The sequence below is a fragment of the Furipterus horrens genome, unplaced genomic scaffold (genome assembly GCF_987537825.1).
Source record: "Furipterus horrens unplaced genomic scaffold, mFurHor1.1.pri manual_scaffold_2, whole genome shotgun sequence".
NCBI lineage: Eukaryota > Metazoa > Chordata > Mammalia > Chiroptera > Furipteridae > Furipterus > Furipterus horrens.
This window is the reverse complement of record NW_028327172.1, coordinates 26264992-26291523: the sequence shown is the minus strand read 5'-3', so window position 1 is coordinate 26291523 and position 26532 is coordinate 26264992. Positions and strand designations below refer to the sequence as shown.

Below are 26532 nucleotides of genomic sequence, written 5' to 3'. Positions count from 1 at the left end.
CCAGGCTCTGTAGCTTCAGCTTCACTGGAGAGGACACTCCAGCGTCAACACGGGAGGAGACAGATACCGTGTCACTCCCGAGTCGGACTGCACAACCATTCTCGGCGGTGCAGATAGACTCTTAAGAAGCTACACCATCGTCTCTCAAGACGGACGGCTGCCGATGAATATGAAGGGGTAGGAAGAAAATTGGAGATCACAGAGCCAAGTAATCTTATATAGATTAGGCAAGTAGCACCCGGGTTACGTGATCTGAATAAGACCACACAGCATCTTAAAGGAAAGATTTTCTATCAAACCATTCTATCTGAGCAGTGAGCCTCTGATACTACCTACCTCCTCAAATGATGAGTTGCTTTTTCTGCCCTGAGGCTCATGTAGTAAGTACTTAGTTTTGGACCTACTGTGTACTTCACAAAAAGGCAGCAATGATGACTCAATAAGACTACTCTCATCATTAAACAAAAAGTCACTTTTGCTTAGACAAACAGGATAAGTAGGTTAAGGACATTAGTGAGAGAGAGTAAAGGAATGGAGAGTGAACCAGAAAATGAAATAAATAAATGGAAGTGGGGACTTTTAAGGTCGGGAAATCTGTGTAGTGTCAAAGAGAAACTGAGCTAATCATCATCATCATCGAAACAATAATAACAATAGGTTGTAGTCAGGAGGTATTTAGCAACCAAAAGGCTGCCCAGAAGCAGTGCCCTCAGTGCAGGGAAGAACCTGCAAAGCGGCTGAGGATGCAGGAAAGTGTAAAAACCTAAGGAGAGTTTCAGAGGACATGGGGCAAGGGTTTGGGATGGAAAAGAGCGGTGAGAAACAAAATCAGGGGAAAAGAGACACAAAACCCAGCTCCAACAGCCTCTTTCTGAGAAGTCTACAACCACGGCAGAATTACTCACTTTCCCATGGGAATGAAAACGCTATCCAAAGACCTCAGTAACTAACAAATTGAACACCTGTCCAAATGAAACTTAATTCCATGCGGCAACACAACCAGGTTACCTAGCTTGCCTTGCCACACAAGTTTATATTATTTTGTTTCACAATTTTGGGGACCCATCCTTCAATTTTAACGTAGTTATTTCTACCGAATTCTTTAAAACCACCTATGATATAATCATCTTGAAAACATACCTGCAAAGTGGGTAGTGAGGTAAGTGTTTTTATCACTCACTATGTTGCCAATAAAGTAACAGAGCAAGAAAGCCAGACCTGAAAAGATTCTTAAGTGAAGTATGACAATGGTTCTCGAAGTCCAAGTCAACATTCCAGGCTGTTCACAGATGGTCTACAATGCATGTAGGACTCATGATAGTTCTGTCCTAGGGCCATGAAGAAGAAAGAGCTGCGAAGGGAAGCCACTTGTTGTCACTACATTATCCCTGGAAACTCAGCCCTCTGCTACCTAAAAATCCGGTAAGAAATAAAAAAAATAAAAATAAAAAAAAACAATTGGGAAAGAAGGCAAGGTGCTGGATTCTTGCCCCCTTGTTTCAGATTTTTGTATGAGGAGCCACCCAGCAAGAGAAAGGGAACTAACACAATTCAAACATTTCTTGTGTGCCAGGCATTGTGCTAGACATACCTCATGCTTAATTCATTTAGTTCTTACAGCCGCTATCATGAAAGACAGGTAGTATTTATTAACTCCAACTAAGGGAATAAACTGAGGCTCAGAAAAGTTAAGAAACTTGTCCAAGGAGACTGGACAATGTGCTTTGTCCAGTGTACCAGATACCTCAAAGGACTGGGGTGGGGGTGGGGGGGAAGACCTAGGTGTCTTCCTGAAGGAAATCATGGCTGACCCAAGTCCCATCTCCATCTCCTGCCCCACTATCTAAGAACATATCAAACTAGGGTGGATCCTGAAAGCTGACCCCTGTGTCCCTCCTGTTATTATAACCCATTATTACACATTCATTTACTACTAAAGCATGATGGGGGATTCCTCCCAAGTTATACTCCTACCACTGAATGCTGGAGAGGCCAGAATACTCACTTAATGGCTAGGTCGTGATAGTCTCTGGGACTCATTTGTCCCACCTAAGCAGTCTATATATCAAAATAACTGGAGAGTCAAGCAACACCACTCTGTCTTCCACTAATTACTCTTCAACTTTCAACAACTAATGGGGGGAGATATAAAAATTAAAATAGGGAAGTTGAAGCAGGTTACAGGCATACATATGAACAAACATATAACTTTAATGTTGGAATCCCAAACATAAAAAGCAGTTTAAAAAAACGTATACATAGATGTATTATATGCACACACAAAGACACACACATAAATGTTATTTTTAAAAAGGGAACTGTGGAACAGCTAGAACATTAAAATCATCCTTTCATAAATCCCAGGGCACATTCATAACAGAAGTCAGACAGATTTTGTTTTCTACCACATAGTTCTATAAAAATAAACTGTCATCACAACACCCTTGTGGTAGTAAAAGGCCATATTTGCCTGCAGTTAAATCCGACAGCAGCTGCTCTATGGAAAAAGACGGCCCAATAATTGGCTTCTTTCACCTCTGTTAATCACGAACAAAAATGTCATTCAGTTTGAAAATGGACAAAATGCTCCAATGGATGGTCAGCTAGCTGAGCCAATGGGGTGGAATAACAATAACCCTGTAGCATTTTCCTTTTTCCTTTTGTTTGGTCTTTCAAAGCCCTTAATTAAGACCTGCACAAAGCACCCCTACAGGCTTTTTTCAATGAGGCATTACACGCCGGTTTTCTTGTATTTAAAGGGGGGAAAAAAAAAAAAAAAGCAGGGACTTTCTGAAACACATTAAACAGAATACACAATTTCCATTTATTTGCAACTGAAATACTGTTAAAATTTTCGAGCTTAAATATTATCATCAGTAACAAAGCAAGTCCTTTCCATTTCAGACTTGGGGATTGGAGGGTGAATGAGGGATTGTTTAGAAGGGAGGTGGGGAACGCTGGAGCCCAAGGAGAGGAGAGTGCCCAAATGAAGAAGTATTACAGAACTGTTTCTCCAGAAATAAAACTCTGGTCAGACATAACTTAGGAAGATCTAGATTGCTCTCCTAAATCTTTCAATAGCTTAACATATACACATGGGGAGAAAAGCAAAACATAAGAGAGATTCTTAAAGCAAACGACTTCACAACCGAGACAAAGGGTAAAAGTTGGAATTCAATTTGCTTCTTACAAACTCTTTTAAAGAGCTGCATAGAAAAAGAGTGTCTTTACAATTATACAATCTGTGTAAGAACTTTGTGAAGTTCTAAAATTGATTTCTGTCTCTCAATCTTTTTTTCTATCTTGGCCTAGAAAAAAGCTTCACATAATTCTGGTGGATAAGAATCAGATTATCTTGCTTTCAAAATACCCACACCCTAATTAAGTTTTCATTATTTGATTTTCTTTTTTGCACAACTTAAGAAAGGCTGTTGTGTTCATTTTTAAACGCTCTGAAATATAATCTTTTGGGGTTTGGGACTGTTCTGAAAATACCTACTTTTGCCCATAATTTGTTCTTTCCTCCTCCTCTCGCAAATATCCTGAGTGACAGCTTAATGTGACAGCTTTCTTGCCACAATTCACCAAAGGGGAGTGGCAGGTAGGATTCTAGGAGAACAAATACCTAACAAAGCCATCATTCTGGGGAGTTACTTCCAAACTGTCAATCCAATCCATCAAGTGGAATGTGCTCCACTATTCTCTTGTAAATGTGCTTATTTCAAACCAGGCAGAGCCCAGGCAGCTGCCCCAAGAAGACTAAATGACCCAGCTCAAATGTCACCTCTGCTGCAAAGCCTTACAACTCCCCAAGGCAGAGAGAGTTTCTCTCCTCTTTGCTCCCACAGCCCTTTGTTTATTCCTCCTTATGGCGCTCCCACACTCTATTTTATTGGTGTTTATGCTTATCTTCTCCACCAAACCAGATCACCCATGGACACTTCTGAGCCAGCATGGTAGAATGGAGGAGGGGACAGGCTCTGGAGTATAACCACTTGAGTCAAATCCTCGTTAGCGATTCTAATATAACCTTGGATATGTTACTTGAATATTTTGTGCCTCCATGTTATCGGCTTAAAATGGGGATAAAGAATACCTTTCTCTTAGAGTTGTTGTGAGGATCAAGTAAACTAACAAATGTAAAACTCCTCTCACAATGCCTGGCACACACCAAGAGCTTGATCAATAATAAAACAGGACGCATCTTTTCATATGTCTATTGGCCATCTGTAGGTCCTCTTTGGAGAAGTGTCTATTCAGGTCCTTTGTCCATTTTTTAATTGGATTGTTTGGGTTGCCTTTCTTTTTTTTTTTTTTTTTTGGTATTGAGTTTTATAAGTTCTTTATAAATTCCAGATATTAGGACATTAATCCCTTATCAGATGTATCGGTGAATATGTTCTCCCATTCTGTGGGTTGTCTTTTTATTTTGTTGATGTTTTTCTTCACTGTGCAAAATTTTTTTAGTTTGATGTAGTCCCATTTGTTTAGTTTCCATTTGTTTCCCTTGCCTGGGAAGATGTGTTCAATAAAATATTGCTACAAGCAACATCCAAGATTTTGCTGCCTATGTTTTCTTCTAGGACTTTTATGGTTTCAGGTCTGACATTTAAGTCTTTGATTCATTTTGAACTTATTGTTGTGTGTGGTGTAAGAAAGTAATTTAGTATGATTTTTCTTCACATTATCTGCCCAATTTTCCCAACACCATTTACTGAATAAACTGTCTTTAGACTGTTTTATGTGCTTGCTTCCTCTGTCAAATATTAATTGACTGTAAAGGTGTGGGTTTATTTCTGGGCTCTCTATTCTGTTCCATTGATCTATGTGTCTGTTTTTATGCCAGTACCATGCTTTTCCATTACTATGGCCTTATAGTACAGTTTCATATTAGGCAGCATAATTCCTCCAACTTTCTTCTTCTTTCTCAGGATCACTGTTGCTATACAGGGCCTTTTGTGGTATCACTAATCATCAGAGAAATACAAATTAAAACCACAACGAGATATCATCTCACACCTGTCAGAATGGCCATCATCAACAAATCAACAAACTACAAGTGCTGGTGAAAATGTAGAGAAAGGGGAACCCCAGTGCACTGCTGGTGGGAATGCAGGCTAGTGCAGTCACTATGGAAAGCAGTATGGAGATACCTCAAAAAATTAACAATGGATCTGCCTTATGACTCCGCTATAAAAAAGAAGGAAGTCTTACCTTTTGCAACAGCATGGATGGACCTGAAGAACATTATGGTAAGTGAAATAAGCCAGTATGAGAAAGACAAATACCATATGATCTTACTCATATATGAAATCTAATGAACAATCTGAAATAACAAGCAAAATAAAGACAGACTCATTCATAGAGAGTAGAAAGACAGGCAAGGTGTGGGAGTGGGGGTGCAGAGATTAAGGACAAAGGACTCATGGGCATGGACAACAGTGTGGTGATTGCAGTGGGGAGAAGGGTAAAAAGGGGACTGAATGTAATAGAAAAATATATAATGAAAAAAATAAAAACAAAATAAATGCTAAAAAAATACTAAAACAGGAAGCATAGTCCATATCTTCCCATCTCCCCCATTGAATATAGTAGCTGGAAAATGAATAGACACACACTTGATGTTCATGGCATAAACTTTTGCTAAGCTTGTTAATTTGTTAATAAAATGTCATCAGTTAAAATAGAATTTTACAGAAGCAATTTATGCACATTTAAAAGTATATTATGTGCAAGGCCCATACAGGAAAGAGAAGAACTAAGATGATGATGAGTGAGACTGGATTCCTGCTCTCAGAGAGCTTACAGGCAATTCTGAGCATCTGGAAATATAGTGTATTAATGGCTGATATTATCTTTTCACAATATATTTGACTAATGTGCATTTTCTCAACAATGTATTGAATCATCACATATTTAAAAGCTTTAGGTACAACCAATTTTTCTCACTTTGTTAAGGGAAGAGAAAGAAGAAGTTTTAATATGTTATATTTCATATTTCAATAAACCCTGTAATTTTTACTAATGTTCCATGTTAACAGAGCACGTGCATTGGTTCCAAGTCCTTAACCTGTAGTTCTATAAAAGTATTGTTCTCTGGAGCACTATAAGTGCCCAAACTACTTATGCATGAAATTAAAAAGATTTTTGATCATGAAAAAAACATGTAGCAAAATCATTTTTTTCTATTATTCTCTTTTCAAAACACTGTACCATTACACATAGCATCACTTGTTTAAATGTAGCAATTCAGTAAGGCCTACTTTAATGAAAGCATTACTAACTTAAAACCACTATTAAGTTAAAATAAATCATCTAGAGTTTTAGTTGTTCTTTAGTTAAAAAGACTGGTATGGCAACAGTGATTTTGCTACACATTTATTCATGACCTACATTCTTTTATCATAAAAGAATAATTGGATAAGAGTCTGAATAATTCATTAAATTAGCTACAAATAATATATCTGCATTTGACAACTCCAGGTAAATTTATTGCATCACGTGCTCTGTAGAAAGTAATAACAGACTAACAGAAATGAGCTCTTAAATCAACCACTGGACCAGCCCCCCTTAGGGCAGGCAGAGGTACTGCCTATTACCAGAGGGGACCACCAACAAAGGTCTTTTCTCACTTATTTCAAATTCAAATAATACAACAAACAATATTCACCGTGATAAATTCTGGTTATTTTTCATCAATCTCCACTGGCTTTTGCAACCAGAAGTTGTGGGTACTTACCCTCCTGGCACTGGAACCCTGGGCTGTGGGGGGACCTGGTGTGGGGCTGGGACTTCTCACTCCGGAGATATCCCTCCTGAGTTTTTATCCACCACACGTGGGTGAGGGGCCAGAGCATTTTGCATCTGCGCCCCTCCTACCAGTCTGGATGGATGTGGTGTCTTTAATTTGGTAGTTGTCAGTCTTCCATTCAACTCAATTTTTGACCATTCTGAGTTGATGGTTGTTCTATATTCTAGTTGTAATTTTGATATGGTTGTGCGAAGAGGTGAGCCATGTCTAACACTGCCATCTTCACCTGAACTTGGCTGTTTTTCTTATTTTTCCATAGAAGTATGCAAATGGTAGGAGGAAACTCACCTAGCTGACAGTACCTCACTATCGTAAGTTAACTAAGCTGTAATAATAAATCAGACTTTTTCAAGAGTCTTATATCCTCATCCAAGAGAAAGTGGTGTCCAGCATCTTAACAGTCCAGATATTTATTGGCTGTCTGTAAAATAATCAATGCCTACTTAAATATAACAAATCTTTAAAACATTCCTGAGTTTAAAAATATTGATTTTTTTTTTTTTTTATAGCAGCAATTTTCAAGCACTGTGCTGTGAGAATTTTTAAAACATGCAATACCTGACAAATTTAGTCAGGGTCACTGACCTCTTTTCCCTTCGATTGTCAAATTAAAAAAAAAAAAAAAAAAAAGACAACAGCCAACACAATAGCCATCCAGTGTGAATGAATCAAAATTATACCTATTTTTTGGTCAGATTGGCAAAAAAATAATATATTTTTTGCTCTGCGGCAGAATGTTAGTAATTAGTTTATGTGTGCCATGAGAGAAAAAAGGTTGAAAATCGCTGTATTACAGTATCAGTATAATTAAATCACAAATCTATTTCAATCACTGTGTCAAGTTCCGAAAATATATATGAGCAAAATTCCGTTGCTTGAGATGCTGCTTTCAAAAATCCAATACAAATATCTGTACTATGCTGAATATTTTTAACTAAGAATACACCAGGAAATATACTACAGGAGGGGTTCTGTTGTTTCTGCTCTACTTCGCAACCAATCCTATAACCAATGAACTGTTTTATTACCTACATCTCTTCATTCAGTGTCCCTTCCTTTTATTCTTATGTTAGCAAAATGAGTTGGTTCCCCTAAAAACTAGTCATCTACTGCAGAATGTCTTGTAAGCACAAAAATTGAAAGGTGGACCCTGGCTACATAAGCACCTCCCTTAAAAACATTTTTAAATTAGTATGATAAATGTGATATTATGCTTTCTAAAACAGTGTAGCTGTACCCCGAACAACAGATTGGCGTGCAAGTATTTTTGTTGTAGAATATCCAGTTACCCTATGATGCCATTGTTATTTTAGACCTTCTCTGGGAGAAATGGAGCAGTTAATGTTGTTTAAGGAAATAGGAAGGGACAGAATTTTGAAGCTGGGTGAAAGAGGATCCAGGAGTAAAGCTCTAAAACTATGTTACCAAAAAAAAAAAAAAAGTGATATTAAACAAACCTTCTAAATTGTCTAGAGAGATGTGGACATATTATCCTACTTGAAAGAAAGCCCTAGGTAGAATTAGTATACTCAGTTCCTCCTGGAAGAAAACAGATATTTTTAATTCCATAAACATCCATGTTGAAAATGGAAGAACTCCCCATAATCTTGCTGTGAAATTTAAAAAAGAAAATATGCACATGAAAAATTTTGCTCTAATCTCCATTCCCTGCTTCAGGATCCTAGATGCAATTACAACTGTGGTAAAAACTGAACAAAATAAAACCAAGACATCTCTCTGCTATCACTGCATAAACCTATCAATTTCATCCAGCAAGCCTAATTCTCAATGTAGATAGTCACATGTGACATAATGATCTCTTCTATATGACAACTATGACTACACGTGACTGTCTTAAAAAAATACTTCTTAAAAATTACTGAAGTTTAAGAATCTACCCTTTCTTATTTCAGAAGTCGGCATAAGTTTTCATTTACGGTAAGAAAATGTTGAATTGAAAGCGACCAGAAGAGAACTATTTAGTACTGTTAAGTCATGAACTTTTTCTTTTTGCAACTTTAGACAAATGCATCACGCCACCACTCTAATGAAGAACATACACTGGTCACATCACTCAAGCACTGAGGCCTAAGTCACTATGTCAAAGGTATAAATTATGGTCCAAAGACAGCTCCAGGCACTGCTGAGCTTGGATTTGCTTACTGAGCAACCATGTTGTTCCAAACAAACTAAATGCTTAAGAGGCTAAAGGGCAGTGGAGGCAATTATTGGAAGGAAATTTCTCACTAGGCCAGAAAGGAATAATTAAGTCTTTGCATAGTAAATCACATCACTGGGGTTAACAATGAAGTAATCAAGTGTAAATGGTAACAAAGCCCATCTATAGGACTCATGAAAGCAAATTAAGGTTGTGGGTAATGTAGACCATTGTTACTTAAATACCACAAAAATTAGTCCCTAAAACTTCATTCATTTATCCTCTCTTTATACAAATGTGTGTGCTCTTTGTGGGAGGCAAGAAATTGGTTAATCCAGCAATTAAGGCAAATATACTGAATCATCAGAAGTAAAACACCACTCAGCTACTAACTCACAGGCAGAGATCCAACACCATTCCTCATACTGCTCAGACGGCACTGAGCACTCACTAATGAAATACCACCATAACAGGTGATGCATATGGGTTTTACTCAAATACATAGCTAACATCATTTAAATGATAAACCTAATGCAAACTTCATATATGACATTTTCTTTGTTGCAGCACATACAAGAGAACTTACACACACACAGAGAGCTGTGGGGCATTTGGGGAGGTAAACTGGGGAGAAAGATGGAGGAGACCCATATAATCTCAATAGCAATGAAAACTGGTTATTCTCTCAGGGAGCAAAGTAAGGTTGACCTGAGAGTTAAAAGGTCTAGATTCAGGCTTTGGCTGTATAACCTCAGGTTATCATCTCCCCTCACAAACTCAGTTTCTTCATTTTATTTAAAAAGTGAGGCCAAGTCCTGGCTTGTGTGGCTCAGTGGATTGAGCATCGGCCTGTGAATCAAGTGTCGCCGGTTCGATTCCCAGTCAGGGTACATGACTGGGTTGCATGTCAGGTCCCCAACTGGGGGCGTGTGAGAGACAACCACGCAGTGGTGTTTCTCTCTCTTTCTCCTTTCCCCTCTCTCTAAAAATAAATAAGTAAATAAATAAATAAATAAATAAAATAATTGTTAAAAAAAAAGGAAAACCCACCATTTCCTTAAGTGAGGCTAAGACTAAGATTTCTCAAGACTCAAAACTGATCTAATATATCTGTTGTTAAAATAATTTAAGATTCACCAAAAGTTATAAAAATAAATAGTTCAGAGAGTTCCTATGTACCCTTCACCCAGCTTTTCCCAATGGCGACATCTTATATAACCATAATATAGTAGGAAATTTACATATTGACTAACTATAGACCGTCCTCATATCCCACCAGTTTTTATACGCACTCATTTTTTAAAATCACATGTACGGACTTATGTAATAACCACTACAATCATGAAAAGGAACTACTTCATTACCACAAAAACAAACAAACAAACAAAAAAAACCCATGGGCATATTTCTCCACTTAAAACAAAGCCCTGGGTAGAATTAACACTTTTAATTCCTCCTAGTAGGAGACTTTAATTTCTTGCAGAAAACAGGTACTTCCAATTCCATAAACTTCCACGTAGAAAATGAAATGGAACTCCCCGTGACGTCGTTGCTGTGAAGTAAAACCATGCTCTCAAGGAAAGCTTTGCTCTCGTCTCCATTCCTCACTTTAGGGCTCTAGATGCAACTACACCTGCAGTGTAAACTAAACAAACTAAAACAAGGGCATCCTTCCTCCTCCTTACTACCTTTTTACAGTCACCCTGTCCTCCCATCTCTAACTCTAGCAACCACTGAGCTGTTCTTTATCACTATATTTTTGTCATTTCCAAAGTGTGCTAAATGGAATCATCCTGCATATAAAACCCCTTGAGACTGACTTTTTCACTCAGCGTGATACCCTTGAGATAGATCCACATAGTTGACGGTATCAATAGCTTGTTCTCTTATTGCTGTGTACTATTCCACAGCGTTGATGTACCAGTTTATTATGGCATATTGATTTTATTCTTTTTATGCTTTAATTAAGTTACCATTAGGGGGTGGGGAGAAACTTGCCATTGCTTAATTTGAATTTATATTCCAATAGATACTGATAATTCTAATCAGTAATTATCTTAATCATTTCATTCAAGCCTTCCCTGACTACCCTGCTTAAATAGCGAGCCCCCTTCATCCTGCTTTATTTTTCTTGACAGTACTTAACACCACCTGACCTTATATTTTATTGTGTTTTTTTTTTTTTTATTGTCTACCACCACCTACCCCACTCCATGCCAGTGAGTTACATCAGGGCAGGGATCCTGTCAGATAGCATTAGATATCTGTGTCCCCAGCACTGATAGCAGTTCCTAACACATAAAGCACTTAATATAAACATATGTTGAACAAATTAGTTTAAGTTTTAACATTATCTCAATAAGTAATTATTACTTTAAAGTTGAAAGATTATCGATTCCATGAACCATTATACAAATACTAGTAGCTCTCAAAAAATAGTTTAAACTGGTCAAACTATTTGCATGAAATCTTTTAATCCACCTCCACAAATTAACTACTCCTACAATTTCAATAAAGTATAGACCTATGAAAGACTGGACAAAAGACAAAGAAGAAGTACCAAAAATGTTACCATCTGACAAGAAACAAAAGTCAAAAGTCTTATTAAATGTTGAAGGGTTTACATAGTCAAAGAAAAGACCATCTACTCAGATAATGAGCTTCCTTCTGCTTTGTTTTGTTTTTAACCTGCTCTGGCGGGCTACCAATGGTTCTGGGCAAGTCATACAATTACATGTAACTGGTTTTGTCCCCTGTTGAAGGGAGAGTTTCACCAGATCAACTGCTTCCTACCAATTCTTTAAAGAAGTAGACTGAGAAGGGAGGAAAGATATTAGCAAGACTTTGGTGTTATGACTTATCTAATTGAAAGGTTTAGCAAATCATGAACATATATTAGGTCTACAAACATGTAAATATAAATATATGTCCTTTGGGAAAATGGACTTTTTGTTTCCCCGTGGAAAGACCTAGGCTTTCTGACGAGTGATCCATGACACACACAAGAGTTTTAAGACCACTGCACCAGATGACCTTTAAGATTCTGAAGAGTCCAAATCTACATTATAAGAGGCTGAGAACACTTCAAGCAAAAGACGAAACAGATGTAACCTCTCCAAAACTAATTCCTCATCTATAAAATGAGTAGTTCATGATATCAATGACATACATGCAAGATAGATGAAGTTACATCTAGAAGAAGCACTAAAGGTCACTGTCATCCAACCCACTCAACCAAATAACCCTGGTCTGAAAAACCAAGATCCAACACCCTATCTATACATTTCATTTATTACCTATGTGCCCTTACCACCTATGGTTTCTCCATCTCTGAAATGGAGAAAATAATATAACAGCATGTGCTTTAGAGAAATAAGGCATGTAACGCACTTCTCATAATGCCTGCTACTCAATAACACTTATTATAATTAGTATCTAAGTGAATAACAAGATGCTGCTGCTGGTTTATCTGAATGGCAAACCAGACCATAAAGAAGCTCTTCATAACAAAGAATGCAATGTAAGTAAAATGAAGAAGGCAACTTTTAAAAGTCACCAAGTAAATGACTGTCCAGGATGGGGTAGGCTGTCACCAGTACATTCAAAATCAAAACTGTGGCCACAGATGCAATCACGAACAGACCCGCTGCTAAAGGAAGGAACACACGAATCCAAGCAGGAACCCATCTAGTCTGTAAAATATTAACAGTTTAATAAACATCAGCTCACACAATCAACACAGTGTTCAAATCAACTAAAGAGTACCAACTAAATTAATACCAAGTTGACCAAATGAAATGCCTTAGGGAGAAAAAAGGCTCATGGGTGATTCACTTTTATGCTAACTTCCCTATAAAAACATCTTCAACAGGAGAGGCAGGAAATTCCAGGGAGTGAAAGGGAGCAGCTATATGGAAACGATCATCCTTTGCTTTTTAATTTACTTCAGGGTTTTCATTGAAAGAAGCACATTCAGAAATCTGGTTCTTAAGAAACAGGAAAGTGAGTATGCTAACCGATCTGATCCTCACACACCATCTACGTGAATTCCACAAAGAAAAAGCAAGCCAACATGCACACACCTGATGTTTTCCTTGCGCAGAAAAACTCTTTTAACATAGAAAACGATATAAAAGCTTTTCAAAGGAGATGTGTAAAAAGCAGAGTCTAAGTGAGAGATACTTTAAAATTCTGTTATGAGTAAAAGATGATTTTTACACGGAACAGATTTTTACATATAGGTTACTCCCCAAGCAAATCAACCTCTCACTGTGTGCACATATGTGTGTGTGCTTCTTCAGGATGTTTTATTTTCAGTTCTTTTCCCCCTGTAATAATCTGTAGCTGCTTACCATGCCATTTCTCATTTTACCTTTTCCTCTTCTGATAAAATCTGTCAACTATCCAAGCAAACTACAAACAAACTGAACTCGTGAGTTGTACAGACTAACAACCACCCACTAACTGTGGGACCACTGAGCAAGTTACCTAAGCCTTTCGAATTTTAGTTTGCTCACCTATAAAATGAGTACAATGCCAGGGACATATACTGGTTGCTGGTGGAAATTAGTGTTAAAACATGTAACATGCCTACTACACAAGTAGGCCTAGCAATTCCTCACCAAATTTTCATTTTTTTGAATCAGACTTTCCAAACACAGTTACACTAATAATTCAAAGTTTTTTCATTGCAAGCAAAATGCTCCACATCTACAGGAGTCATTGGGGGTAGTAACTGTAGGTATCAAAAAGGGGGCTAAGAATTCTACTCTTTTTCAAAGTACAGACACTTAGCCCTGGCTGGTGTGGCTCAGTGGATTGCGCTCCTGACTACGAACCTAACGGTCGCCAGTTCGATTCCCAGTCAGGGCAGGTGCCTGGGTTGTGGGCCCAGTCCCCAGTTGGGGGTGCACAAAAGGCAACCATACACTGATATTTCTCTCCCTCTCTTTCTCCCTCTGTTCACCTCTCCCTGAAAATAAATAAAATCTTTTTAAAAAGTAGTCATTTAAACAAAATCAGTTTTCACAGCTTTTGCTAATACTACACATGTACCATGCTAACAGTATATTGAGGCTCTAATAAATGATCAAACCTCACTATATCTCTAAGACATTAAAATCTAAACCAAGACTTCCTTATTAACATATACTTAGCACATGACCCAGGATCTCACTGCTAGGTACTTACACAGGTAAAATGAAAACGTACATACAAAAACTTCTATGTGAAAATATGTATTGGCTTTATTTGTAATTGCCAAAAACTGGAAACAAGGCAAATGTCTCTCAACTGGGTAATAGATAAACAAATTGTGGCACATTCATATAATGAAATGCGCCTCAGCAATGAAAATGAATATTATGTATTGACATATGCAACATCATGGCAAATTCTTCAGTACGTAAGTAACAAAAGCCAGGCACAATATTACATTGTGTTTTGTTCCACTTACAGGGCATTCTGGTAAATGCCAAACAATATAAAACGAGAGACCCAAAAGCAGAAAATAGATAATCATTTGCTAGGGACGGTAAAAGGGGTTAACTACAAAGGACAGAGGGAGTGATGGAAATATTCTAGATCTTGACAGTGGTGGTGATTACATTACCGTACACATTTCAAAACTCACAGAACTATATACTAAGACTGAGAGGTTTGGGGGAGTTTTCCTTATAACCTCATAGTTATGAAGGTCAGTTAAGTAGTCAGTTAAAGAAGGAAGATGGAACACCTAAGATTAAACTAATTAATTAATTTAGAAAGGGGGAACCTCATATAGACTCATTTGGGAAGAACCATAAAACCTAAACTTTTAAAAAGTAACCTTCCAAGAGCCAAAAAATTTGAAGGAACTCTATTATAATTTAGTACTGCAAAAGGAATTACTCTTCTGAGAAAATGTGAAAGGCAGTCATTTCTAGTAGCACGTTGTTTTACAGCTAATCAGCTAATGTGCAGTAATATACCAAGAACCATCAAAAATACTTTCTAAATGAGATGTACATATGCTTTCAAATATTTGGCTGTATCTGGTATAAAACAGGGGCTTACTTAATTTTATATAAATCATCAACTTCTGTCAAAACTAGCCTGTACAACCAGGAAACAATGAAACTAGAAATTCAGGCTGCAGTAACTTGAGGGTTGGAAAGGACCCTGATGACATGCATGTCATTCTTTCTTCTGCCAAAGTCATGAATCTTCTCATCTTTAGATGTCGGATGTCTAGGGTTTTGTTTTGTTTTTTTCTCCTTCTGGAATATCACCTCAGCCAGGGTGGTGCCAGGGGCAAATTCTTTTAACACAGAAAAAGTCCTGAAAATGACAGCAATTGATAGACCCCTCTCTGCCACATTCTTGGTCCTCTCGGTGTCACACCTGCTCACAAGCCTCCACACTGTGGATTCAGATGCCACAAAGCCAAGCCGTTAATGCTTGCTGAACTGAAACCAAGTCCCCAAGTAGAAGGCTGGTTCCAAGCAACAAAAACCTTTAGAGGTCAATGCAGTAGTGCTTGGTTAACATGAGAAAGATCCACTGATCTCCTTCTGCAAACTGACAAGATACACATAAAGGCAAATAGTACTAAGGCCTGTTCTATGTTCTTTGTTTCCAACTTGGGTATCCATCAAACACACACCACATACCCAATCTGTGAAAATAGCATTCAAATATCCTGCACACACACACACACACACACATATGCACAGACACACTTCCTTTGGTGAAATACATAATTAAGTAGAAACCCCCCCCATGGAAGCAGGTCACCCAGACTTAATTCAATCTGCTATTAGAAACTTATTTATCAGGAACACAGATTCCCTCTCCACAGAATGTAACAGAGCTTTGGAAAATTCAGTTTGATTGCTAACAGCAGAGCCTGTGGTTAGCACACAGACTTGCCAACCTACCATGAAGTATGAAGCCTTTTGCTGCATGCCCTCCCAGCCTCAGACTGTTTGCAAAGGACAGGAATGAAATATTCCATATGTTTTCTTTGTCGGTGACATGACTATTGAAAGCAAGGCCTTGGTAGTCTCCCTGCTGAGGGACTGGGTCAAGCTATTCATGTGTAACCAGGCAGATGTCAAGATGGTAATGGGAAAAACATCTCAAACTTTTTTTTTTTTTTGAAAAGAAAAAGACCCAGGGTAGAAAATGCACAACTGTATTTGAAACACTTGACCAATCTAAATAGGTTGCCTATATTAGCTGCTGCTCTGGCTTTATAATCCACTTTCCAATCAGATCTGAATCAAAACCCAGAAGAGTTTTTAAAGTTTCAGAGAGATTTGACTGCGCTTAACATGAATGCCGTATAACTTTTTAGAAATACAAAGATTTTAAAGAAAGGATTTTAGTTCTAAAATTACTTTTAAGATAATAAGCTTTTCTTTATCCACAAAGCACGGGCATGAGTTTCAAATGTAAAAGAAGAATACACAGACATCCAATAATCAGTAAAATATCATTTTCAAAGTAGTTAAAAAAAAAAAGTCCTCTCTAATCTGGACATTTCTAGGAACAAAGTGATGTGCTGGAACTAGAACACAGCTAAACTGCTGATCTGGAGTAAATTTTCGCTATCCCCAACATGGAAAGTGGCCTGAGAACCTACAGGGAGCCCTCCCCGGCAGGAGGGTTCTCTCAGAGTTGGTGTTTAATGAACATCCTCAGTGTTCCGAAGCCTGCAAGCAGAAAATGAGTATCTAAAGATCACACTAACACTGCTAGGGCCCTTTGCCTTTCTGATGTGAGAAGAAACACTGTTTCCCGGTTGGGACAGCACCTGGCTCCTTGACCAGCCACCTCAGGAAAGCAGTGCCAAGTCACAGAGAAAAAAATACGATGTCCCCTGAGCTCCCTCCTCCAGGGAAGGTGCACCTCTCCACCCTCAGGCTTTCTGATTAGAAGGAGGCCCACCACCTATGAGAAGATATCTTGATAAAAACCTATGTCCCACTCTCTCTCCACCAGGATCTTCATGGTTTTCTAAATGAAAACTCTGACAAAGGAGTAGCCTCTTTTTCATTAACATAGTGGCTCACCTGTGCCATTTACAATAGGCTTAGAAACTGACATATAATATAGTACATTCAAAAAACCACAGAGATAGTTTAGAATTTTAAATCCCAAGATGATAACATACATGTACAATGGCTTAGTCACTCCCAAAAGAAACCAAAAAATTGGGTGCTCATTGTCACTCAGAGATCATGTTTTAGAATTTCCTATATGTGGCCCTTGAAGATAAAGTCAAGCTGTCTTTTTGCAGATAGGAAAGCCAATGTCTAAGTGGTTAAGTAAAATGTCCAGGCTCCCAGAATTAGGGACCCAAAGGTCTTGATTACGTGTGTCATACTCTCAAAAACAAAACCATTTCTGAAGGCCTTTTCACAAAAATATGTCTATAAAAAGAAAACTAAAGAGTAGACAGCAATATAAATAGCTAGATTACATGACCATGGACTCAAAATGACCTTGGATAGAGTAGAAGGTCAACAAGAAAGATTTTCTTTATCACAAAGATAGAAAAACATTAAGATTTTTAAAACCTAATCAAAATGAGATGAACTAGTAGAATTAGCTCAGCAGGGATGAAAACTGGTATTAGTAAGAGAAACTACCAAATATCAGTTAGTAAAACTATAAGGTGTAGTTCTTAAAGCATGATACTAAAATATTTGAGGTATATTAAATTTATTTAATAATCCCTTAACTCTGATCAAGTTATATGAGAATTCTGTATATGCTTCAATTGATGTGACATATGGAGTGCTTGAAGAGGACCCAAGGGGCAATTATAACATTCAGAAAATGCAAAGATCAGGCCCTGCCCAGACAGCTTAGTTGGTTAAGAGCATTGTCCTGATACACCAAGGTTTCGCGTTCAGTCCCCAGTCACGGCAATATAAGAATAAACCAATGAATGCATAAATAAGTGAAACAACAAATCGATGTTTCTTTCCCTCTGTCTCTGTCTAAAATCAATTAAAAAGAAAACGCAAAACCAGATTAATATAGTGCTTAAAACAGAAGCACACATGAAGAGTCTTCAAAAACATTAAGAAACCTGAAGGTTAGTCAACATTATTTGTTTTCTCTCCCATCACTTGAGGAAAGAGTAGAATCCTGACTTTCTCAAGTGTAAGTTATTCAAGACATAGTGTTCTCCTTCTCTGGAGAATTCTTCTGCAAGAAAGCAGCCCTCTGAGATGGATCACACACCCAGGAAGGGGGACAATCTAGAACAGAGCAGCAACCATGAGTCTTCCCTCTCCTGAGAAAATCCAGGCCCCAAGCCTTTCACACATTATCCATATATTTTTTCTGAGGGTATCTAAGCATGAAGCTTACCCCTTAGGGAAAATGGAAAAACCAGGAAGTTAATCAACATCCCAGCCCAATGAGTGTGAGAACAGGCTGCTGACTTGGAAGCATACCTCCTGTCCCGCACCTTCAAAACAAGAAATATGAAGAGTGAGAATTAGTAACATCCACCTACCTTCCTAGGAATACAGCTCTAATGAGGTTGTTCAGGGGAGTTTCAATGTCCTCACTTGGACTAAGCTACTCTGCGGTCTATACTAAGAGCTTCAGTTAGAACTTCACAGCCTGAGGGGAATGGAGAAGTGAGACCAGAAGCAATTTCAGGCACATCCTTGCCCTGACTAGTACAGCCCCAAGGTAAAGGTGTCATCTCCCTGCCAATTTATGTCACTCTCCTAGAGGGGAAAATTTCCCCAAATCAAACTTTAAAAATATACTGGAATGGGGGAACTCTAACTCGGGATTTTTCTGGATAGCAGATTCTAAAATCTGTTTTAAATACCAAAAATATTTTGTTGTCAGAGTGCATTGAGATTTCATTCTTTGAATGGTCAACTTTATATTTAAAACTTCTCTTTTTAATGACTACATTCTTCTAATGTAAAAATAGAGAAGAGAAACACTAGTTAAAAGGGCTTACATCTAACTTTTACTTATACTGGCTCAGAATACTTAAATACAAACTAAGTATGAAGGATAAAGGGTCATTACCTATCTTGAGATATATTAGATATGCTTCCTCCACACATGTCACTAACATAGACAACAGACCAGCCTGGGATCTAAACGTATACCCATTCTTGGCCCAGCTGCCTCCCAAAATATCTATGGTTTACATTTCCTTACAAGGATATTCTTATATTCCAATGGGCCAACATGTTGCCAGAGGGGGTTGGTCCAATGCATTCCCCATAAGGCCTTTTAGTACAGAAAAGCTAGGAGAACTACAAAAATATGTATATTTTTTAAAATATTCATTTCCTGGACTATTAGAAGGGCATTCCTGAACTTGAACCACTTGCCTCTAAAATAAGAGATGAATGATACCAAATTTTGCTTGTGTGCTTTTTTTGACAATTAAAATTTGTCATGGTATCAAAACATGCTTTAGAGACTAAAAACAACCACCTCAAACATTCAGTTTTAATTGCTTGTACATGACACAGAATACTTCAGAATGCTTTAAGAATCTTGCTAAAAATAGTCTCAGCCAGATACATAGCTTAATAACAAATATTTGTCTATGGGTGGGTGAATCAGAGTATATACTACTGCATAATTCCATCTTGCCATTTAAAGTGGATATTTGAGTACCAACTTGCTAATGTCTTTAGAAAGTTGTAAAGTTATTAAACGTATTTGAACTATAAAGTCATGATCTGTCTCCTGCTAAGATTGATTTCCAAACTCAGTTTTGAACTCACCCAATTTCAGACAATAGAGTTGATACCTCGCCTACAGTTTGACCATCAAGCATTTAAACACACACACACACACACACACACACACACACACACAGGTCAAGAAAGGCAAACAAATTAGCCATTGTGTAAGAATACTGATTTGCTAAATGCCCTAGATTTTTCTTCTTCACTGACAGAATTTAAAAATAGAGCATTTTACTATCCTCAATGAAGCTTTTAAAAAAACTACACTTCACTGAACACAGCTGGGGGAATAGGGAAAAAGTTATCCATGTTCTTTTAGGTATAGGAAAGCAAGCTTTAGCATTGCCAAAAACATGAAGGCTGCGGGAAGCAGTTAAAGAGCAAGTTGTATAATGTATTTCTAAAGCCAAAACCTTGAGTTCTAATTTTAAAAATTAAAAGAGCTAAGCTGTCTTATTAGAAACACTCTCAGTTATATTAGTTATTTTTCAGAGTGAAGGGCACACTTACTTTTAATCCAGGTCCACTTATACCAACAAATATTGTGCTTTATGTAAATTTATACATATTTTATAGAGAAAAAATTTAAATAAGTCACTAAAGGATTCTTAAAACTTTGATTAATATTCTACACAGATTCATAGAAATTCAAAGCAGTGAGAAACATCAGCCATCAATCTACTCCAATATCCATTATTTATTGATAAGAAATGAAAATACAAGGATAGGCACAATCAAAGAGACCAGAAACCAAAAATCCAGACTTGCAGGCTGTCAGAACTTTCAACTATTATAAGATGACTAAAATAAGAATTTGAGAGATAGACTAACAGAGGCCAAGAAAATGCCTAAACTTGCCTGGATCCACCTACTTGTATAGAACTTTGATCTTCCCTAAGAGATTTAAGTTGTCAATGTTACCTTACAACTCTAATGTTAAGAGCCAAGTGCCTGGACAATAAATGCTTGTGATACCATAACTGTCATTCGTATTTAGTTTGACTGAAAATCATAAAATATTAGTGGTGATCAAAAGCCTTAAGGAGCCCAGAATGAGAGAATTACTGGTTCAAATCCTAGGAATTGCTCAGACCACACCCAGCACATTGTTGCCTTGTGAGGCAGTGAGTTCACCATTCAATGAAAATGATTTCCCTAGTAGAGTTCTGGACAATTGGATATTTCCTTGGTGAGTGACAACCTATGCTTTAGGCCCCTATATTTCACTTAACACAACAGAGAAGACCTTAGAAATGTATTTTTAAAATCAAATTAAATAGAAAGAGACCTCTTGGCAATAAGAGCTGTTAACTTTCTTGTTTTAAGGTGAGGAAACTAAGGTCTTGAAGGGTTAGGTATGTGACACTCTCCAGGTCACTCCTGTGACTGAGTGAGAGGTCTGGAAACTAGCTCTCCATATTCCCAGCAGAAGGCTCTTTCCTGTCTTGTAGTTAAAGAGAACCCAGTAGAGTGCACTAGTTTGTAAAGGATCTATACTTAAAGATGTTCATATTGTTCATATATTGCCCTTGTTAAGAATCAAGTTCGCATCTATATAATACTAATATATCTCTAAGAAGACACACCACACAAACTAAGCTAACATTGACATTTACAGATGGTAAGAGAGAAATCAAGAAGTATCAAAACTCTTACTCTTACCATCAAAAAAGGTATAAACATTTGGTCACTGGTTACTGACCTACCAGGGAATGTGCCAGGCATTAGAGGAAACATTAGAAAATATTTTATTTTTATTGATTTTATTATTAAGAAAATACTTTAAATGATACTATTAAAAGAGGAATGTTTGATATAGTGGAAACACACACACACACACACACACACACACACACACACACCATAGGGAAGAATCTCAGATATGCTTCCAAAAGGAGAAGAAAAATCAACAGATTATTTTTAAAATACTTCAAAGTCCCTCAGGTAACCATCAATTTTATTTAGAAAGCTCGATAACCTGCCCATGTACAGGATATGCACACTGTGAAGGTTAAAGAGATTATGACTAATTATATGGAAGTGAGGACATTGAGTAACTTTTTGTACATTATCCAAATTACTGAAGCAGGGTGACTTTATTTTCCAAGTGTTAAGCCATACCCACAGGAAACAAGCAGGGCTATTCTACCCTAGAAAAGCGCCTTAGCTAGTCATACATTCTGCAACAAGTCTCCATGGCAAATTTCCTAACACACACTTTTAAACACAAGGAACTCCTCCTCCAAGTGAGTAGTAATAAATGGGCTTGTGCAACTTCAACTAGAACGATATTCTGCAACTCCTGGGACCTCTTCATGAGAGGATCAGGACATTTTCCTCACCCTGTCATCCTAAAATTGTGTAAGAACTATAAAATCACAGAACTTCTGGAAGCCGGAAGCAGCCTTAGATATAATCGAGTGAATCCAATTGCTTCATTTTTCAGGTGAAAAAATTGTCACACACACATAAAGTAGCATGACTTGCCCAAGGCCACACAATTACTTAGTGACATGGTCCAGACAATGATCAAGGGCTCAGCCCCCCCACTGTCACCATAAAACCACAGAAACAGTCTTTATAATCCTAAAACTGTGCACCAGACATAATCTAGGATGGGAAAACTTGTGTTTCAGATCTACAGTTCTCAAATTTTGTGGCAATAACACACACACCAGAGGACAACCATGCACAATCCCCTCCCTACCACCCTTGTGACTTGATCTTTTTCTCCCCCAATCAAGAATCTTGGAATGTAGGTGATTCTTATTACCATAATACAAGAATAACTTTTGATCCTTTTGACAAAAATAAACTTTGAAATTCTAATACTAGTAGGTAAGAGTACGTCCTTTAAAACACCTAGGGGTGAACTGTGACAAGCCAGCACATTGTGACACAGGGTTGAGAAATGCTGTTGCAAAATACAACTAATCACTACAGGTGCAGCAAATGGTGTGAATACAGGAATCCCATCAACAATACTGAGGATTACTACTGACTCTGCCCCCAGCCTCAGATAAAGCAGCTTTCAGCAGGAAGCAGACACTGTTAGACAGAACAAGTTTAAACGAGCCTAAAGGAGAAGAAGCAGGTATCCTCTCTCTGGGGCTTTCTCAGATCTGGATCAAGACTAAGTGATGAGAATGCTGAATTTGGCAATCGTGTGTGGGAATGGCATCTGAATTCCAATTCCCAATTCTGCCCCTCACTGTGGCCTGCAACATTTTTAAATGCCTCCCCTGTACCAGCCTCTGTGGACTCCAAGTGGGGGTAAAATGAAACCCCTCCTGTCAGTCAGTCCTGGGGTCTTCCATGTGGGATGCACATACCCCTGAGATAGGTGAAGGTACAATACCATTGAGGAATGATAAGAAAATAAAAGAAATTTGATTAATAGTTACAGTCTCAGCTCTTTAACTTCCATTGTAGGGTTTGTAATGTTATGTATAACGAAATTGATCTGGATGCACGTGCTCCAGAAATGAGGAATTTCTGAACTAGAGATTGGGAACAATGGATCTGGTCCCTTGGTGTATAACTGAAACTCACTAAAGCTGTGATGGGAGAGCATATGTGGAAAGAGACCTCAGATGAATCCAAGGTGTCCTGTAAGATCCAGTGGAGTGTGCAGACCCACAGTAGCTGCCCCTCCTCAGCCTGGCTTTTGAGAATCACTGGACTAGCTGGTTTCCCAAAATGCAAACGTACTGACCTTGAAATGCCCTTTAGATGGGGTGCCCGTTTACTATATGCTTTTGAGCGTGAAATGAAGAGTATTAGGGCAAAATAAGGAGTTTTCAGGATGTACAATCACTCTATTGCTCACCACTGTAGCTAAGAAGGTGCTATGATGACGCTAGTTTAGGCAATCTAATCTGGACTGGTGCCATGTATTTTTCTGTTTCCCAAGCCACGAGCAATACATTTTCTAATGCTCAAGGTTGAGAATATAGCACTTCACTACCTTCAGTGAATTCTAAAGGAAGATGCCTGATGCTCTACAAAGAGGAGTGTGCTCTCATAAAAATGTGATATTTCTTCGTGGTTTTAGGTACTCATGTAAAATAGCCCTTTTTCTTATAGCGCAAGCCTACTCATTAAACTTGAGGAATCTGCTAAACAAGGTCTTTACAATGATCAAAACAGTAAAATTATGCTTTTCTCTTATAGAGAGGCTTGACAGAGGTTTCGGGTAAAAGGCAGCTCTCCTGAGTGAAACCCCTAAAAGTTTCAAGAAGACCTGGGGTAAAAAACAGCCCCATCCTCTCTACTCAGGTCTTCTTTCCCTCTCTTCTCCTCACTGCCACTCCAACTTTCCCACTCCATGTGCCTTTGTGGGCAAACCGTTCTTCACTACAAAGTTAGCTTTTTCCAATGTCAAGTTAAATTTCACCATACTGAAGGAAAACTGCTTCAAATACATAACTAACACCTGAGACTGGGGGGGGGGGGGGCGGGGGGCGGGCGACTGAGAAAGGGACTGGAGGCCAAAGAATGAGACAGGTTCCAAGGCAATAATCCATGCCCAGAGGGCAAGCAGAACACCTCCCACTACCCACCTGGAAATACAGCAACGCTCTGGCCTGCAGTGAAAGGATTTCTTCTCCAGGTCTGTTATTCCCTTAAAACTGTCTATTTCTAAGAGGTCCCTTTCAGTAGCTATTAAGGTAAAAGGAAATTCCCTTTACCCAAGGGCCTCTCAGAATCCCCTTCTCTCTCAAACAGCTCTTTCACTGCTCAAGATTTAATCACTCAGCGGGCCGCGCAACACAAGAGCAAGAGCATACAGCAAGCCCTGCACTCAATTACCTTATTCTTTCTCTTTTGGTGGCATTTGCCAATGCCACCTCCAAGACAGATTTCACATACCTCCTCTTTTCTGAAGGGAATGTCTAAAGCGCTCTGGTCCCCGTCTGAGGAGGGAGATCTTAAGTCGGAACCACCTGAGTGTTTTCCCACCCCCGAGAAGGAAAGTTTTGCTGGTCACGGCACGGCAGGAAGCTGCTGCCTACGTTTCCAATTGGGGAGAGCATATGCCCTGCAACTTTTTCTTCCAACATCCTGTCCTTCAAGTTAGAATTCCTTCTTGAAAAGGTCTTGCTGGGTAAGAAGAGTATTTTGATCCAGAGAAACCTGCAATTTCCCCTTCCTTCTCCCTTATTTTGGCCTGGCTTCCCTGCCCGCTCCAGAGCCCTGGCGTTTGTTGGTGAGGCCAAAGTGGAACTGGACCGAGGTGCCAGGTCGCTCTGCCTGGATGGGGTCACACTGGAAGGAAGTTCGCTCTGAGGTACAGGTGTTTCTTCTCCCCACAAGCTGGAACCCAAGAGGCTCCAGGTGCTTCCCCAAGAACTGTGCCTGTGTCTGCCCTTAGGACAAGTTCTAGGCGCCCTTATTCCGCCGACTGCAAACCTCTTGCCAGCTGAGCAGGGGCCCGCAAATGGGAAGGTCGCGCAAAATAGGTGCCAGGGGCAAGCGTTTCCAGATTCCTCCCTCCTACTTGGCTCCAGATCCCCGGATACATTTGGTGGTTGGGGGCTGGGGGCGCTTGTGCCCGAAAATAGAGCTGCCCCCGGCTCGGACACGGGCTGGCCAAGTCCGAAAGCCCGCGGCGCCGGAGCCGGTGCCAAGTACCCACACCATACAGGTGACCGGCGCCCCTCTCCTCGAGACACGGGGTGTAGGGTAGGACTGACCACTGGCTCCGCCCCCCACCGCTCCCCAATCCCCCTGCCTCGGATCCCCCTTCCCCCAGCACCCCGGGCGCCCCCGCCTCCCGCACTCACAGCGCTAGGGTGAAGGCGCTGAGCCCCTCGGGCACGGCCGTCAGCCCCTTCCCGGAGCAGTCCACCCGACGGTCGCCGTCGCAGCTGCAGGGCGCCGCGCAGAGAGGCGGTGCCGCGCCGCTGGGCTCGGTGGAGCCGCGCAGCCCCAGGGCGAGGAAGCACAGCAGCCCCAGCGGGCCCAGCATTGCTGCGGCCGCCTCCTGAACCGGCCTCTCCCGCGGCGCCGCTCGCTCAACGCGCCTCCGCTGCCCTCCGACGCCCCCCGCGGCCCCCGGGCGGCCGGCCTGCGGGTTGGAGCCGCAGCTCTCCTGTCTCGGCGGTCGCGCGGGCTCGGTCCCTTCAACAGTCCGCGGCAGCAGCGCAGGGACGCGGCGCTCCTGAGTTTCGCCCTTCCCGCTGCTCCATGGAAGCGCCGAGGCAGCCCTGCTGCTCTGGTGGCTCAGGCCAGCCGGTGGGGCCGGGCGCAGCTGCGGAGACCGCGCTCTGCCATCGCACCCGCCTCCCAGTCCCCGGCCTTTCGCCGCAGCTGCTCTTCAAGGTTGCGGAGCGCAGCCTTCAGCCATGCCGGTCCCTCACCCCAGCCCCCGCCCGACTCTCGCACAAACACCCGGGATCTTTCTCGCTCGATCCCCGCCGCGGCTCAATCGCCTCCCGTCCTTTTCCCTTCTAGGGTTGCACGCTCGGGTTCCCAAGCCCCCAGCCGCTGGGTTATGCAAATCACTTAGGTACATGCAAAACTAACCCTTCTCCCGGAGCGCCATTGGCCCGGGGAGGTCTCGAGCTTATTACTATGCAAGGAGCGTAGCCGCCATTGGTCAAGAGCAGGACCAGAGGGGCGTGTTTATCGGGTATGACTGACAAGGTTGTGGTGGTGGTGGTTCAAGGAAAAATCCCTGACTTGGCTCTATTTGTGTGGCAGGTTGTGGATTGAAGGTGGAAGGATCTAAAGACGTAGAGTCTGGTTTTTCCCTCCCCCACCAGTCTTCTTCCTTCTGCAGAAATTGGATCTCCTAAATTGGATGACCTGAAAAATAGAACTTGTCTCCAGCATTC

The 26532-nt window shown here is 39.9% G+C and overlaps 1 protein-coding gene across 1 annotated transcript in view; it reads right to left on the bottom strand.

Annotated features, from left to right (window-relative positions):
- Positions 1-25817, bottom strand: part of LGR4 (leucine rich repeat containing G protein-coupled receptor 4) — a 100958-nt gene extending 75141 nt beyond the window's left edge. The window contains exon 1 of the mRNA XM_090263101.1: positions 25480-25817. Within this exon, the coding sequence (XP_090119227.1) occupies positions 25480-25664 (185 nt within the window). The 5' untranslated portion in view covers positions 25665-25817. The remainder of the gene's footprint in view (positions 1-25479) is intronic.
- Between the last annotated feature and the right edge of the window lie 715 nt (positions 25818-26532).